Source organism: Protopterus annectens, chromosome 3.part1 (assembly GCF_019279795.1).
Source record: "Protopterus annectens isolate FY-2018-M chromosome 3.part1, PAN1.0, whole genome shotgun sequence".
Taxonomy (NCBI): domain Eukaryota; kingdom Metazoa; phylum Chordata; order Ceratodontiformes; family Protopteridae; genus Protopterus; species Protopterus annectens.
Genome location: NC_056732.1, coordinates 553,321,485 through 553,338,794, shown reverse-complemented (window position 1 = coordinate 553,338,794; position 17,310 = coordinate 553,321,485). Strand labels below are relative to the sequence as shown.

General features: G+C 34.7%; 1 protein-coding gene across 1 annotated transcript in view; it reads left to right on the top strand.

Annotated features, from left to right (window-relative positions):
• EFHB (EF-hand domain family member B) overlaps positions 1–17,310 on the top strand; it is a 511,923-nt gene that overhangs the window by 335,021 nt on the left and 159,592 nt on the right. Inside the window, exon 9 of the mRNA XM_044066233.1 lies at positions 5,423–5,577. Within this exon, the coding sequence (XP_043922168.1) occupies positions 5,423–5,577 (155 nt within the window). The remainder of the gene's footprint in view (positions 1–5,422; positions 5,578–17,310) is intronic.

Sequence of the window (17,310 nt, the reverse complement as noted above, 5' to 3'; positions counted from 1 at the left end):
GCCACTTGGTCTAAGCCTCATACCTTTATCACGCATTACAAAGTAGATAAGGCTTCAAGGGACAGGTCTTCCTTTGGTTCCTGAAGAACATACTTCCATGAGCCACCCAAGATTGAGGGTGCTAGGGATGCTACCCATCAGTGAGAATAAACGGCGAGATTTAACAACTTCACATAAAGAAGTTATGTACTTACCATAATGTTCCATGTGAGTTGTTTATCTCGCCTTTATTCTCATGTCCCTCCCTCCTTCCCCCTCCTGGCTGACTGTTGACTTAGAGGCTAGTACCATCCTGGTTATTCAGTATTTCTTCTTCCCCTTCGGGAAGTGTTCTTGGTAGAAATAAATAAAAGGGTGTATATATATATATATATATATATATATATATATATATACTGTTACTCGCAGCAGACAAGATCTGAGGTAATTCCAGCAGTGCATTGTGGGATAACGGGCCTGGTCTCGAGCTACTGGCAAACCTTGAGCTTTGCTATCGGCCATGTCGGAGCCGAGGATTGGCTTCGAACCCATCAGTGAGAATAAAGGTGAGATAAACAACTCACATGGAACGTTATGGTAAGCACATAACTTCTTTTTATCAATTATGAGATGGCTAAGGCCAGTTTAACATCAAATGGGGTAAGTTAATTCAAGCATCAAAAAGGCAACTGTGATAGGCTTAATATGGATGAGCAAACCAGAAAGACAATTCTACAGTGACTTGGTATGTTAACAGACAACGAGAAACAAAATCACTTAATCTGTGCTAGAAGGCACTCAAAATGTGGTGCTAGCTTTACAGTTCAGTCTGCATGTTTTGAGGAGCCCATGTCCTAGGTCTACAGAATCACGTGGTAGATTGCACTAGCTTGTGACTGGAAGCTGGATCCAGGCTACCTTTACAAGATCACACAAAGCTGAGGTCTTATATATAAGATCTATTTGCTACATTTTATAGAATCTCTCTCTTTTCCTACAGCACAGTATGGAAGATGAATGCTTTCTCCTTCAGGCCATCTTGGTCTTTAATGAATGCCTTCTCTACCTTTCCTATTCCCCAGAACACTACTTCTCAAAGCAAGATAAGACAATGACAATTCAGTTTTAATAGCTAATGAGCCAGATCACTCACCCACCATGGCCATTACTTCTCTACAAATCAATACTGACACAGCAGCAGGATAAGTTTAGCATCACAGTATTAAAACTCTGAATCTATTAGCAGGAAGGATAGAATTTTGATTCTTAAGTGCAACTCCTATTCTTCTTAAATATTGCATATTTTAAAGGAAGTAAAGAAAATTAATAGGAGAAAATCTTACACTTATATGTGGACAATATATATTTTGTGGACTATGTCACAAGGTTTGGATCATTAATATTTTAATAGATAGAACAACATTGGCTACCCCATAGATCAGGATACATTCAACCAGTGCTGATTATAATGAACAGTCCTCTAAATTAAGTGAGAGATGTATTTGTAAGTTTAAAATCACATCACTGTTGGAGAATACATTGAAAAGGTTATAAAAGATGCTACTGAATAATCATTACATGGATATATGTTTTGTGAACCTAAATGCCAACATATTGATTTTATTACTTATTTTATGAAGGATACAATATATATTCATAATATTTAAAAGAAAGAACTTGGATATTATCACCTCTGATCATCTCAATTATTTTGTTAAGCTTGATGATAATAACAGAAGACATGTGAATAATAATTTTATAATAATAGCCACGAGAATAACAATTTCATGGGTAAGGAAGGATACACTACTATCATAAATGGTTATGAGGTTACTAGTTTGCTAGCAAATCTTGAAAATGGCAAGGTGGAAAGAAGAGATGGGATACCTAATAGAGCTCTGAAAGCAGATAGGAATGTGATAGGCAAACTATTAGGAATACTTTTCAAGGTTTGTTTTGAAACAAATATAATTCCAAAAGACCAGGAAGCACCTATTGTCAAACATGCCTTTATGGAGAAGGTGTCTCTTGAGGACCCCGGCTACTACAGGCCTATTATTATTATTTTTCAAGAAAACAGTGAAAACCATAACATTAAATATGCTGTGAGAAGGTTTATGTAGCAAAGAATTTAGTAGCATCTAGTAAAATTCTTAACTTAAGAATATGCTTTAAAAACTTGTAACCAGTACTTTTATTATAACGTGAGATGAGCTACTGAAAACACTGTCATGGCAGATAAAGTACTATATATTAACTTTAGCTCAGCATTTGAAAGAATTGATCACAGGCTGTTGGCAGATAAGTTGCATAAAATGGGTCTTTCTACAAAGTAGGTGTGCTGGATCAATCAATGGCTAGTACAATTAGTGGTAGTAGACCTTTTAAGAGAGGGAATGGGTTATGGGTGAGGTGTTCCTCATGGGGACCTGTCTTGGGGTTATACCTCTTTAGCATTCATGTGTTAGATACCCAGAGTTCTGCGCAAATGGCTTAAAGCTTGGCAAATATATAGCAAAACTTACAGATGTAGCTGGTTTGCAAATTTGATTGTATGATTTTGGAAAATGGGTGGAGCAAAATAACATGGTGGTAAATATTGCTGAGACCAAACTTATGCACTGTGGTAAGCGAAATGCTAGGTAATATAACATTAAAGGAAAGAGAGCAAAAGTAGTACATGCATTCAAGGTTTGGGTACCTGCATGGACAGCATACTAAGTTATGACTACCAGGTCGACCAAGATATTACTGAAAGCTGTAAAATTACTGGATGCATGAGGACATTCTTAAAAATCGAATTATGTCAAACTGATAACAGTAGTCTGCATAACATTGATAAGACCAAAAATTGAATACTGTAGTACTGCTGGAAAGAAAAAATGACTGAAATTGCAGAAAGTACAGCACAGATTTACTAAATTAAAGAATGGACGATAAATTGCTGTATTAAAATGGATTAGGAAAGATTGACTTATTTGATATAAGTTACAGAGAAAAATGGGGGGGGTTAATACAGGTATTTAATATGTCTTTTTATGGTAGTTTCTTGGACTAAGAAAAAAATGAGCATCCTAATTTGTTTAACTTGATGTGTGCATAATATAGGAACAATATAACCACAAAATGTTTTTTTAGAGAAGGGGGGTTGATGAATGGGAAACCCTGCCTAAAAGTATGAAAGCTTGTGAAAATTTGGCATCCTTTAAATATGTCTTGGACAATTTTTATGGAATCCTCTGCTATAGTTTATAGGGCATAAACCTTTTCCTGCATGTGATTTATTATATTATTGTACTATATTCTGATCTGGTCATATTTAGACATGTCTGGTTGTCCCTGCAATAATATGTAGATAAGGGAGATCATTAATAGTTACTAGTGCACACCACAATACCACAGTGAAGCTGCAAGCTATTAGAAAGATAAAGTTTCCAAGGGGCACAGTCAAGTGAGGCTACTGCAGTTATTGTTAGTACATTAGAAATGTTGACACTTTTATACATCCCAGAGCAAATAAATATTATGCAAAGAGGAAATCCACAAATTATTCAACTTCTAAAGTTATATTTTTGGCAACATGTTATTTTTCCAGTTTTTATATGGGCAAGAGTAGACATCTATTCAACAAAAGAATGAATATGTGAGCAGCATTCATATATGCAGTACTTGGCATGAATTAACTTCTGTTCAAATTGCAAGCTTTGGAGAGTTTGAGTTTGTAGACATTTATGGACATTTGTTTTATTATATTTGTTATCTGTAATTATCACCTGTTAAGTGTAGTTGGTTACATCAGTAGTACTGTGAGAATGTTTTAACTCTGTATTTCTTATTGCACTCCATCATTTTTCTTAATGTAGATTTGTTTCATTTTTGTTGCATAATTATTTAGAAAAAAATGGTCAAAATAAGCTTCAATGTGAACTTGAACCTGAGTTATTCTAAAAGAAGGGGATATATTCAAAATAAGCTCTTAAGATGTGAATACAGATGGCAGATTGAATTGCAAGCATGTTAAGCCTGGAATAAATACAGAGCTTAGTTTAGTACCACTTTAAAATATAAACAGTATATGTCTTTAAATGCATTGGCTGTTTTAATTGTGCTTTTGCTCTGATATTGCTCTTGTGTTTTTCTGTGCATTGATTGGTCATTTATTCTATTTAAACTTGATGAACCTTGTGTTCTGGTTGTATTTTTGACTGATGAAAGGCTGTCTATCTGAAAACATTTTACAGCTACAACAAATTAGTATTTTCTTCATGTCAGTCTAGATTCCATTGATTTTGTTCTTGAATATTTTATATTCTCTCATTCCATGGACTAGTTATTTATTTTTCTGTAATATAGCTTATTCATCTGTTAACACCTACATTTCTCTAATGTGTGATTGTTTACTAATTCTTTCACAAGCTTTAGTGCATCCATCGAAAAAGGTTTGTCTTAAAACAGTTCTACATTTATGACCAATCAAAAGGCATAGTTCTCTCCATTTCTACTAGAGCCGGCGAGAAATATTTCTTTAGGAAGGCCTTAAATGCAGAATGTCTTTAATGTTATGAATTACTGTTACCTTGACCCTCAATGAAGAAATAGTGTAGTAAGTATATGCACCCTAACAGATCTTCAAGAAGGCTCTAGCCATCCTGCCTCCAGCCCTTGATTGTTTGTACATTGTCATTTCTAACTGTTAAGTCTATTTTGGCTATATAATTACTGAGTTTCATAATCAAGATAATAGCCTGCCAAAATAACAGTTCCCCATGGGGTTAGGAGGGTTCTGGAACAGAGGAAAACATCTTGCATTGCTGACTATATGAGAGCCATGTACACCTGTGAAGGTTCTATTGAACAGTGGCATGAGACCAGATAAAGCCTGAACAGACCAAAAATATGAAAGAAAATCAGCTGCAATTGAGTGCTGATAGTATGCTTACAAGCAAGTGTATTTGTGACTCATGAGTCTGTGGATCACAGATGAGTACCAGTTATGTGTTGATAAACACTGCAGTACAGTGGGTTCTAAAAGAACCATCCACCCCATGCTGCACAATGGATCATTCCTTTGAACTCATCTACAGACACAAAAAGGAGTTGGGTGAACAATCCAGACAGTTGTGAACATACTCTGTATGGTAAGTGCATACTTTTTGCACTATATTTTTCTTTTCAAAAGGATTCATTAGTAAAATGTTATCAGGATTTAACCAGGAATGTGGAGGATGATTAACCTAGCATGAATAATTTATGGGATCATATGGTTAATATAAAATGAGGAATAAAGACTTGTGGATAGTTTTCTTGCAGAATTCAAACTTCACACTTTTGACAATTTCTATAAACTCTTCATTTTTTGGTAGAAATGCCTTGACTCTATTAATGACTGAATGATACTTGTACTCCCGAGTTAAAAATAAATGACATCGTTGTTGTTCCTTAGGTGCTGGTGATCTTATTCATAACACACCTTACAATGAATTCCTCCGAGGCAAAGACCGACAACGTGCAGTCCTGAGTACAGTACGTCAGCATTTGAAAAAGGCAAACTATCACAACTTCAACTCTCTTCTAGAGGGATTTAGGTATTACGATAAGGTCAGCAGTTTTCCTTAAAACATATAACTGCAATTCCTGTAGTCTAGAATAGTAAGTGAGTAGTTAGGTACTCCGTCAGCTTTTACAGTGCACATTTAATGTATATGTATGATTCTAAACATTTATTGAAATTACAGCTTTGAAATGAAGAAATGTGTAAATCATATCTTATGGTTATATCCTACCTTCCGAATTATGTTAAAATAATAACACAGTACGTTCTCTTTTTGATTTTCTATCATTGTGTTGATTTCAGTTTAATCTGCAGATGCATTAACATTGTATGGTTACTGGTTCTGCTTTGTTCTAACCATGTCACAGCACAGGTTTGGTAGAGTCAGCTCTGTTTGTGTTTAAGCCTTCTGATCTAAAGTATCCATGAAAATCAGAGCTGCTTGTAAACGGCAAGTTTGCTACACTTGCAGAAATGGATGCTAAAAAACTGAGACTGCTGATTATTACTAGGCTGGTTACTTAAAAATAGTACCTTAAACAGTTTAAGGTCTAAACAGCTGTATAAATTACACTTAAACTAGAATGGAGAGTTCTAATTTAAGAAAGATGGTTAATATCAGTGACAAACACTGAGACAGATGCCAAAAGATTGGTGCAGCATTGCAGAGGTTCTTATTCATGATGTTCATGGTATCTCAGTCTTAACATACAGGCACACCTCCTGGATGAACACTTATTAGGACAGTAATGATAACCTAACAGGAGCACAAAGGAACTGATCAAAGGTACTATACTCACATCTCACAAACCTGGAAAAAATACATGTAAAACTGAAAAGTTGCCATTTGCTAAAAATTTCAAACAAGTTATTTCTTGTCCCCTGCTTCAAACACCCCCATATCTCTAAATGCACTGTCTGTGACATTACTCAGTAGTGTGTATAACAGGAAATAATCCTTATCCACAAAGTTTCATGATTTCAAAATAATAAACCCTCAATATGTACATAACACAGATTTAATTAATATCACAGCATGCAACATATTCTGGAATCCCTTTCCATACACAGCACACCAAAGCCTGATAATGCAATTCAGTGATAGTTTGCTAATTAATCACATTATTCATGCATGACTTATAGCAACACTTCTTAAGCCCCTTTGAGGCAGAATGAACAGTATGTCATAAGGCGGAGGGCAGAGACTGACATAACAATTGGCCTATAATATACACACAGGCTGACATAATGAAGCAAACTGCCTAATACACAACAGAGACTATAACAATGATGTTATGCAGTTGTTATGACATTATAAACATACAAAGCAGTATTGGGGCATTGAGTGTTGATGAAACAATGCAATAGTATAGCTAAGAAGGCAGAATGCAGTATAAGAAGATCTCCAGAATGTGTATAGGGACTGAAAAGGTCACCAATGGACATGATTAACTATATCTTCTAGGGCAAAAAAGGTTGACCACAGGATACAGGTAGATCAGTACATATAGAAAATGGAAGATGGAACACAACACTCACAGAAGGAGATTACACACCACCAGTTCATCTTTTTTCACAGTTGGTCACACCTTCTGCCTACAACTGTTACAGGACTGTCACCAAGTAACAGGAGCAACCCTAGACAGAAATGTATTATCAAGGCTGGCTTCTTTTACTTTTGGACTCGTACTATTATAATAGGCCCAAGATCCATACATTCAATAGGGTACAGAAAAGGGCACATTGCTGACTTTTCAGGCAAACCCCATCAATTATTACTTATCTCAAGATTTGGTGATGTAGTTCCTTACCTTCTTTTTGAATTAGGTGTAGAAAAATGCTTGCATACTTTCACATTTCAATACATCATCCGAAGAAATTATGTCCTGGGAGACCTTGCCTGCTTGAGGTATCATCTTGCACTGAAGATAAATTGCCTTGGAATGTGGACTGTAGACTTGGAATAGATAGACTATAGTAAACTGGCAGGAGAGCAGAACAGAATTACTGACAAGGAAAGAAAGAGAGAGATGCTTACCACTGGGTGGCAGAAAATGAGACAGCTCTGAAGAAATACATCAGGGCTGAAATATGGAAAAGACATGTAAAATACATGGAGCAATGGTAAAACATGACTACTTTTGAAACACAGAACAAGATTATCTCTACTTGATAAAAAGAGGGTTCTTTTTTCTTTTGTACAATTAGTGTGACCAGAAATGGGGTACTGCATTTACTCAAATATACTATAGGGATGTCCAGGTGAGTTTGTTTAAAATGCTCACTGTCTGCGGTATAATTTATAGAAAAAGTTTAAAAAAAGCCAAAAGTGTTCCAAAGACTTTTTAAGAAATTACTGGAGCACAGTAAAATGATAGTTTAAATACTGAGTGAAACAGCCTAAGTGCACTGTAAGAAAACCATTTCTGTGGTAGTGATAGCCTCAAGGAACAGCAGCCTTGAGAGGTCTGTGAAGCTGGCACATTGAGATAGTTAATGAAGAACAGAAACAATTTAGAGACATAATGAAAATTTTGGGAATTAGCACTTATCATGAGGAGAATTTCAGCAAACAGTAAACAAATACATGCATGGGTACCTTCTTTTGTTCCCAAAAATGATGCAACTTTTCCTAATTATATCTATGACTAGACTTGAGCGTTCATTAATTTCATGATTGGTAACAGTGATGTTGGTCTCATGCTATTAGATTCAAAGCAAACATCAGCTTTATTGCTTGTTGTAGTTTAATTAATCCTTACTAAACCTCTGTTTCCCTTAGTTTTGTGCAGAGTCCATTAAACATCTAGATATTTTTTATTTACATGATGGAAATGAAATCAGATTATTATGCTGTACCCACGTGAATCCTGTTTTCCAAAAAGAATTATTTTTTCTGATTTGTTTACTGTTTTTTGAGTCTGGTGATATAGGATTAGTGAATTGCATCCCTTCCTTGCAGAAATCATTAAACAAGCATGCATTACAAACCAAATTACCACCTAGAAGCTTCCACCCACACTATATGATTTTTTGTGCAGTATAGTACTTTCCCAAAAATATATTCAACACCATTATTAAGAAGAGGATGCAACAAGACCTACAGCCCTTTTTGCTGAGAAGGGGATGTACAGGTAAGGATACTGCTGTATAGGCTAAAGCTTAATGGGTGGTGGATATCCCAAAGAAACCAAAACTCCACTCCTTCTAGATATAAACAAAACCTTCTAAAACCCAACATTTTGTCACATGATGCTTTCTAAGCAGGAAGAGGTTATAGGTTATAGATTTAAAATTATTTTCATGACAGAAAAAGATTACGAACCTTTGTCATTTGTAGAAGCGAGAAGAGAGTTTACTAGTAAGTAATAGTGTATTGATAAGTGACTGTACCTTCACCTTTGAAAACTTCAAATGATGAACCTTCATCATTTCTATCAGTATGAAGCGGGTTTACTAGTAAGTAATAGTGTATTGATAAGTGACTGTAAAAACTTCAAATGATGAACCTTCATCATTTCTATCAGTATGAAGAGGGTTTACTAGTAAGTAATAGTGTATTGATAAGTGACTGTAAAAACTTCAAATGATGAACCTTCATCATTTCTATCAGTATGAAGAGGGTTTACTAGTAAGTAATAGTGTATTGATAAGTGACTGTAAAAACTTCAAATGATGAACCTTCATCATTTCTATCAGTATGAAGAGGGTTTACTAGTGAGCATTTGTGTCATTAGAAAATGGAGGTACCTTCGTTAGTATCTCCTATGTCTGTGAAGACTACCAATGGCTAGTTGAAAAATGCATGATGTGGGTAGATTCCCATGTCCTGCAAGCATCTCATACACCATTATCTTTTCTTGCATCCAAGAATATTCCACCTCATACTGCACATCATGTTCTGGTCTTAAAACAGCAATAATAATAATAATAATATATATATATATATATATATATATATATATATATATATATATGAATAATTCAGAGAATTCCTGGGAAAAAGTAGCCTGTGAAGTTTTCCATTTATTGATGTTTCCTCAGTTTTACCTGGCTCACCTACAGAGGACGTTAGTTTAAATTATAAATAAACACATTATGTTCTGCTCTTAAAATAATAATACTAAGCAGAGAATTCTTGGGAAAAGCAGACTGTAAATTTTCCACTTATTATTTTTTAGAAGACATTTCCACAGTTTAATCTGTTTCACCTCTAGAGGATATTAGTCTACATATAACAGTGAAGCTGATGAAAGATTACTATAACTGGGGGAGTAAGAAAGTTTCATCTCTGAAAATAATTTATGTGAATGAATTAAACCAGCTCTGCCGTAACTCTCTTTAGATCCTCATTTTCCTGAGTCATTTTGAAAGATGCTGGGCAACAGCCTGGTTTGCAGACGCCAGTACTGGGGCACTAAACAGACTGTACAGGGTCCATGCACAACACCCAGGGGTGCAAAGCACCCATGAAGTAGATCCTGAGATGAACTTTTCCATTTGGAGCTCTATCCTCAGATAGGGAAAACATGATTTTGGACAGGTATGACAAAAAAGTTTACATAGCTTCCACTTTAACAGTAAGGGCTCTTAATTGCCAGAACCACTTTAATTCACAGCTGGTGTAGTACTGGGTCAGATGCAGAATTTAGCAAGCCAGATAGAAGAAAGGAACAGAAGATAACTTTTCACTAAGCTAAAAAAATGGTAAATAAACTTAGTGGACATGTTATTAAATGTAGTTATCTTGAATATCTGAAGTTTCTGGGTTTGTTGTAAGATGCAGTGTCCTCTTAAACTTGCGTGCTTACATTGAAAATGGCTCTTGGAGACACTCTTGTAAATCTTGATACCTCATTTTGAGACAAAGCTCATGAAAGCTTACCTGACCTGGAGAAGGATTAGAAGACCAAGGCAGGTCTAAAAGAAAAATGTCATGCTCCTATATGAAATTGTTTAATTCCCTTCATCTAGAAAACAGTTTTTAGGAAGTACCAAAAGAAGAAAAAGGAGCAGGCCTGCCTATCTGTCTACCTGTCTATCTATCTGTCTGTCAGACAACTCCTTGAACATCTACAGGAGGAATGCAATTATACCTGCCTAGATGTCTAGTGCACAATTAAACAGAAGCTCCAACTGTCTTACTCTATTGAAACTCTATAAACTATGTATGACTTTTTTTCTTAATAATGTAGATATACAGCGACTTACTTCTACCTGTGATGTGCCAACATTATCCTATAGTTTGTTGTAGAACCTACTAATGTATGCATTTAAAATATTGTAAATATTATCTGTCTGTTATGCACATCCAAACTGAGAGAGCCACAGTGGTGACACCTTTGAGACCATTCAAGGAGTGCTTTTATGTATCATTTCCATTTTTCAAAATATTTTTGGGAGATTACACATTATATCACATGCACTGAAAAACTTTCAAATGGGGCTACTTGTGCCACTGTTTTGGAGATTTCACTGTTTGTACTTGAGTATGCAAACAAGCCCTAGGTTTTGATTTACTTGATTTATGTGCTTTACAGCTATAGCCACAGGTTCTGGGAAAGGTAGTTTTTGATGAATGACATCATGTAGGTATTCCCAGCAAAGACTGACTTCTAGGTGACCCAAAAGACTATGGAACATTTACTGTGGAGTTTATCATCTTTCCCAGTTTGCTTGCTATATAACTTGTTTTATTTTAATTTCAATCAGCAAGTGTGCACTGTTTAGCCATTATATGACATGATAAAGCCTAATTGGAGATTACAAGTGGGAGACTAATTTTCCCTCGTTGAAAGAAGTGTGTAGTCATTAGCATACCAGGCAATCACAATATATGTAATATGTTCTTTCATTCTATTAGTAAATAAAGATGAACGTCATGGACCATGTATAGGTCCTTGTGTAACCCCTAGACTTGTGAGACAGAGTGGTAAACATATATAAATACAAACAGATATTTCAAGAACAGGCATTAATGCCCTTCTAGCCTGACAGTACACCAAAACAGTTGTTACCATAATAGGTGTCCAGGCTGTTCTTAAAAAATATCTAAACTAGTGCTAGCTTTAATGTAATTTGGTAGTCTGTTCCAAAGTCAACTACTCTGTCAGAGAACCAATTAGTACACTTCTCATTCCCATAGAATCTTCTACATAGGTTGTCTGATGATTCTCTCATACTTTTTAATAACCTCAAACACTCCCAGAGATAGTTGCCTCTAAATGCCCTATACACCAGAATAAGGTCTCCTCTTAAATGTCTATATGAGACATTGTACAAGTTCAGATATTTTAGTCTTTTATAATAACTTAAATTTTCACATCCATGGATGTTCTTGGTATATTTTCGCTGTACTCTTTCTAGTTTACTCATGCTTGTTTTCTTATAAGGCTTCCATATTGTTATTCCATACTTAAGTTTGGGTCCAGTGTAATTAACAAACAATAGTTTCATCATTGCTGATTTCTTAGACTTTATAAATCTTTTTACACAACCCTTAGTTCTATAACTATCATTAACCAATTGGTTGATATGATTAGAAAAACTCATAGCTGGATCTACCCATATACTCAAGTCCTTAAACAAACCTACAGTTTCAATCACTGTGTGCGATATTAAATAATCACTTTTCTATTTATGTCTCCTAAGTCTCATATGCTTAGTTTTTTTATGTACTTATCAGCGTATTACGCTTCTGTGCCCAAATGGTCAATTTAGTCAAGTTCTTTTGCAGAAATCCCCTATCTGTAATGTGTAATCAGTTTACCTAATTTCAGGTCATCTGCATACTGACTGTAGAACACCTTAGATGAAAAAGAGACATCTCAAAGATACAATCTAAACAAGTATGGGCCTAGGACAGAGTCCTGTGGACACCTTGAGTATAACCAAGAATTTTACCTGTCCAATTGCTGTATGATACCTGCCATGTCATATCTGTAAGCCACACAGCTATCCATCTTATTAAGAGTACATCAATGCCTAGTTGTTATAATTTATTGATCAGTGTTTTGTGTATGACCTGATCAAATGCTGAATTTAAAATTACATCACAGCACAGTTTTTCATTCATAGCTGTTACAGAACATCATGTTACAGGTGGTAATAGATCTATTTTCAACAAGTGCATGCCGACATGTGGTTTCAAGTCCCAACCTTTCCATTTCTGACAATAAATTATCCCACATTCCCATCTCCATTATTTTCCATAACATGAAAGTAGACTTAAAGGTCTATATGACTCTGGGTTTGTCCTATTCCCATTTCCCTTAAAGACAGGTTTAATAAGTGCATGACTCCAATCTAGAGGAATCTCCCCATATTTATATGACCTAGTAAATAATAACTATAATCATACTGTAAGTTCTTGCTGAAGTTTCCTTAGGTCATTATTACTAATTCTGTCTCCTCCCTGTGCTTTGTTTGGATCCAGTTTGCGCAGTTCTTTTCCAATATAATCTAATTTGATTTTAGTATGTGAGATTACCTGGATGCCACTAGGACAACTTATCACCCCCTTTGTGGAGCCAAACTATTTTGCATAAGATTTTGTAAATACATCTGTAATCTATTGTGTCTGAGAATAATTTTTTAAACTCTACACACAGTTTAAGAATTGGTATGTTATCACTCCTTCCACATCTTAAGTATCTATAAAATGGTTTCCTATTATGCTAAATATTATGCTACATTTTCTTCAAATTTAACTTGATCTTGTCTCACACTATTCTTAATTTGTTTGTCCAGCTTGTTTATTTCACTTTTCAAAGCTGTGGTTTGACCTGTTTTACAATTCTTATATTTTTTGTCTCTCACCTTAATCAAGTATCTCATTCTTACAGAAATATATCCTCCTGATGTTGTGTCCCTAGATCCTGATGTTAAACATTTTTTTTTATTTTTTTTGCATGCAAACAATTTCTCATTCCAAACTTTCTACATTCTTTCTGCAGTTTTTCCACTGAAAACATCACTCCAATTAGCTTTGCATCGTGACTGTTTTGTTTCCATATAATCTGTTATTAATCTTTTGTGCATTAGTCTAGATTTCAGTTTGGCAGAATTATCTAGCAACAAATAAACCTTTATAACTCTATGATCACTGGACATCAGCGGTGGTAAAACTTGACTTGAAGTAACAATTTCTTTAGGAACACAAACAATGTCTAGTATGTTCCCTTCCCTGGTAGTTATTTTCAGTCTGAAGCAATTGCTGCTTCTGGACATAAGTTGTGAATAATTGACTTACATAAATTCGAAACCTGTTACAATAAAATGGCAGAACCCACCTCGAACCTCCCATACAGATCACACCATTGCTCTGCCCTGTACCATCTAAAATAGCTTGAACTTCCAAATCTTCTCACCTTTAACTAATTAACTTTCATTCATACCATCCTCCACCACACTAACAACTACACTGCTCTGAAATACCTAGTTCAAGCCTATTCCTGCCTTCGATCCATAAGGTCCACCAGCAAAAAACTGCTAAAAGTAACATATCCAGTAATAGCCATGGAGATTCCCTTTACTCAAACCAAGTTTCCACATTATGGAACTCCTTACCACCAAGAATACTCAACACTGCCAACACTTCAAACTTCAAACATCTACTGAAGGAACACCTCAGCAACAACTGGATTAGCTCTTGTACAAAACCAGGCTGACAATGTCCGTGCAAACCCTCACCCCTTTCTAAAACTTACTACCTAATACTACTCAGTCTCTTTCTAAAAATGACTACCTAAGACTACTTAGTCTCACTCCTAAAGAATTGTAACTTCTATCTACCTCCTATTACCCTAAACGTATATATTATTACTCTCTGTCTCTACTACTATATCTCACGTAACTACTTTCCTCTCAACCACTAGTATTTTCATTATATACCCGACTTCCTTCCTCTCAATCACTAGTATGTTCTTTTTAATACCTGACTGCGTATCATGCTTACCTGATCTTACAGTCCAATAAGTTTTTTCCTATCTTTCTATATCTCTGTGAAAATGTTTGCAATCTTCCTGTTATTGTTAAATATGATTTCTTTTCAAACCCTTGTAACTTTAATTATTTGTAAAAATTGTTAAATTTGTTAATTTTAATTATTTTTGCTACTATTTTGAGCTTTTCTTCACGGACTTCAGCTGAAAATGGGTCTCTGGCCCTGCTGGACATTCCCGGTAAACAAATGTAAAATAAATAAAAATAAAAATAAACAACATTGTTCAATCAATATTGTTCTATTTTTTTCTGCAAAATTTAAGTCTCTAGCCACTATTATTCTTCTCTCTTGTGTTTCATGCAAGAAATGTATAAATTCCTCTAGGTCATCAGCACTTGACTTTGGTGGTCTATTCACTCCAACAGTTGTTATATGTTCTGTATTGGTGTTATCATTGAACACGTAATAAACACAGGTCTCATAACCACCTTTAATCCCATTCACAACACTTCCACCTGATTTTTTGTTACAATGTCTGTTACAGCAAAAACATTAATACACTGACAGAAATTGTTTCTAGTCATTGTTCTTTAACCATGTTTCACAAACAATAACATCGATCTTGTGGGAACGTAACAAATTTTCCAATTAAAAAAAAAAACAAAAAACAAAAAACAAAAACTGTATTATTAATGCTTACAATATTAACATCCATCAAAGATACACCAAATGTTGCTGTCTGAACTGTTAAATTTTTGGCCTGGCAAAAATCCTGCCTTGTGTTTGTTAAATTGCAATAATTTTGCAAAATATCTGCTGCAAAAATTTTCTTCCCTGATCTGGGCAAGTGCACACTATCCTGTCTGAACATGTCTGCTCAAAATTAGACTTGGATGCTCTACATATTTCCATTTTTTAAAACGGGAATTTTTTTTTCATATAGATATTTACCCAAAATATCTTTTCATTCAGGGTGACATGACTGTTCTTTCTATATGTGATTTGTGAAAAATACATCCTAACACATGTACAAGTTATACTATCTAAGAGGGCTGCACGTTCCCTACTAACAGTCAGGGAGTTCTTGTGGAAGAGATAATTTGTACCGACACGAATCAAAACAGACTCGTACTTTCATACATTAAGACATTCTAAGGCCTGCCTCCCATTTTGCTGCTGTCAAGTATAATATTATTCAATGCTAATTATCTTCTCTACAAATGTAAGCATCAGTTCCTCTAATAATTGAATCTCCAGTTACAAAAATATCTTTTCTAATCAGATCCGAAAGATATGAAGAATATTCAACTTCTGCTTCAGTAATATCTGCTCCATCACTTATTACAAAGGAATGATCTTCATCACCATTAGTCTTATTAATCTCACTGTTTTCATTGCATATTACATTTACAAGCATACAGTTCTCATCCAGCTGGCTTTGTACATCCACAGCTTGACCCATGTAGCCAACATCTGTCTTTCTTCTCTTTTTTTCTTACAGTAATGTGCTTCAATCCTTCCATGTTCAGTTTTGATTTCTTCCTTTTGACCTGTCGCTTGTGTGTTTTTTATACTTTCTTTTTTTGCAGAAATGATGCTTTTCTGTAAGCTGAAGGTTTTCTTATAGAAAAATGATATTGTTCCCTCTAATCTGTGTGTTGCGTAACAAAGCAGTGTCCTTTTTAATATGTATTCTCTACTTTACAGACATTTCTCAGTTTCTTTTTCTTACTTGTTATTTGTTGTGGACCTCTTCATTTCTTTTTTTTTATATTTCCTTCTATATGCTCTGAATCCTCAGATTGCTGAATACTTGTATCCAGAATTCAAATTTGCCAGTGGTATTATCTTTTTTCTTAGGGATTGAATGATCTTTACAGACAATAGACGCATATTTTCCTAAATGTGTTTTATTTTTTCTTTCCTAACATTATTTATCACATCAGTCAAGTCATTAATATATGTAACAACAGTTCTCCAAGATGTGCCAATTGAACAGGTGCAATCATCGTCAGTAAGTCTAGATTTACTACTAATAATTGTAATCAAATCATTCAAATTTTGACATGAGGAACACAGATTACCAGTGTTCGAAATCCAAACAAACAACAGCAGGGTCACCATGGCAAAAAGCATAAAATAATTTTATTGTACACAGGATAAACACTTTCAGAAAATACTTTCCTTCATCATATCCATCATTTTAACTATGCAGTCACCTAAATACTCATATTAAAATAAAAATGAATAAAAACAGATGTGAAGATGAGCAAATAAAAACATATTCATGATATATATATGAAAAAAACTATATACAAACACTAAAATGTCAGTCTTAAAGTGTACTATTAATGTAAAAAAAAAAATATATATATATATATATATATATATATATATATATATATATATATATATATACTTATGTATATATGTGATATATACATTACCAATCACTCTACTCACAATCTACAAGCTTTCAAAATAGGTTTGAGGGGGATAAAAGCATTTAATCCAGGTGAAACATGTGCACGCAATTCTGCTATCCAGTGTGTTTCTCTAACCTCAGTGGCATCACAACTGTTTTTAACAATAAGGATAAATCACAAACCAAGACAGGATTGGTTAGATAAGCTCTGGTATACTACTGAGTTGATGTATTGAGATAAGATGGAACTAGGTAGGTGTATGTGCAAAAAATCCTTCTAATGTCACTCATTTCATAAGCAGAGATCATTCACCATGTTTTGAGCCTTTGATTTGTTCTGATATGTTGCTTTTACACACTGGTCTTCGTCCACAGGTGTGAAAATGTAACCTGTTAGTTTAGTAATGGCCA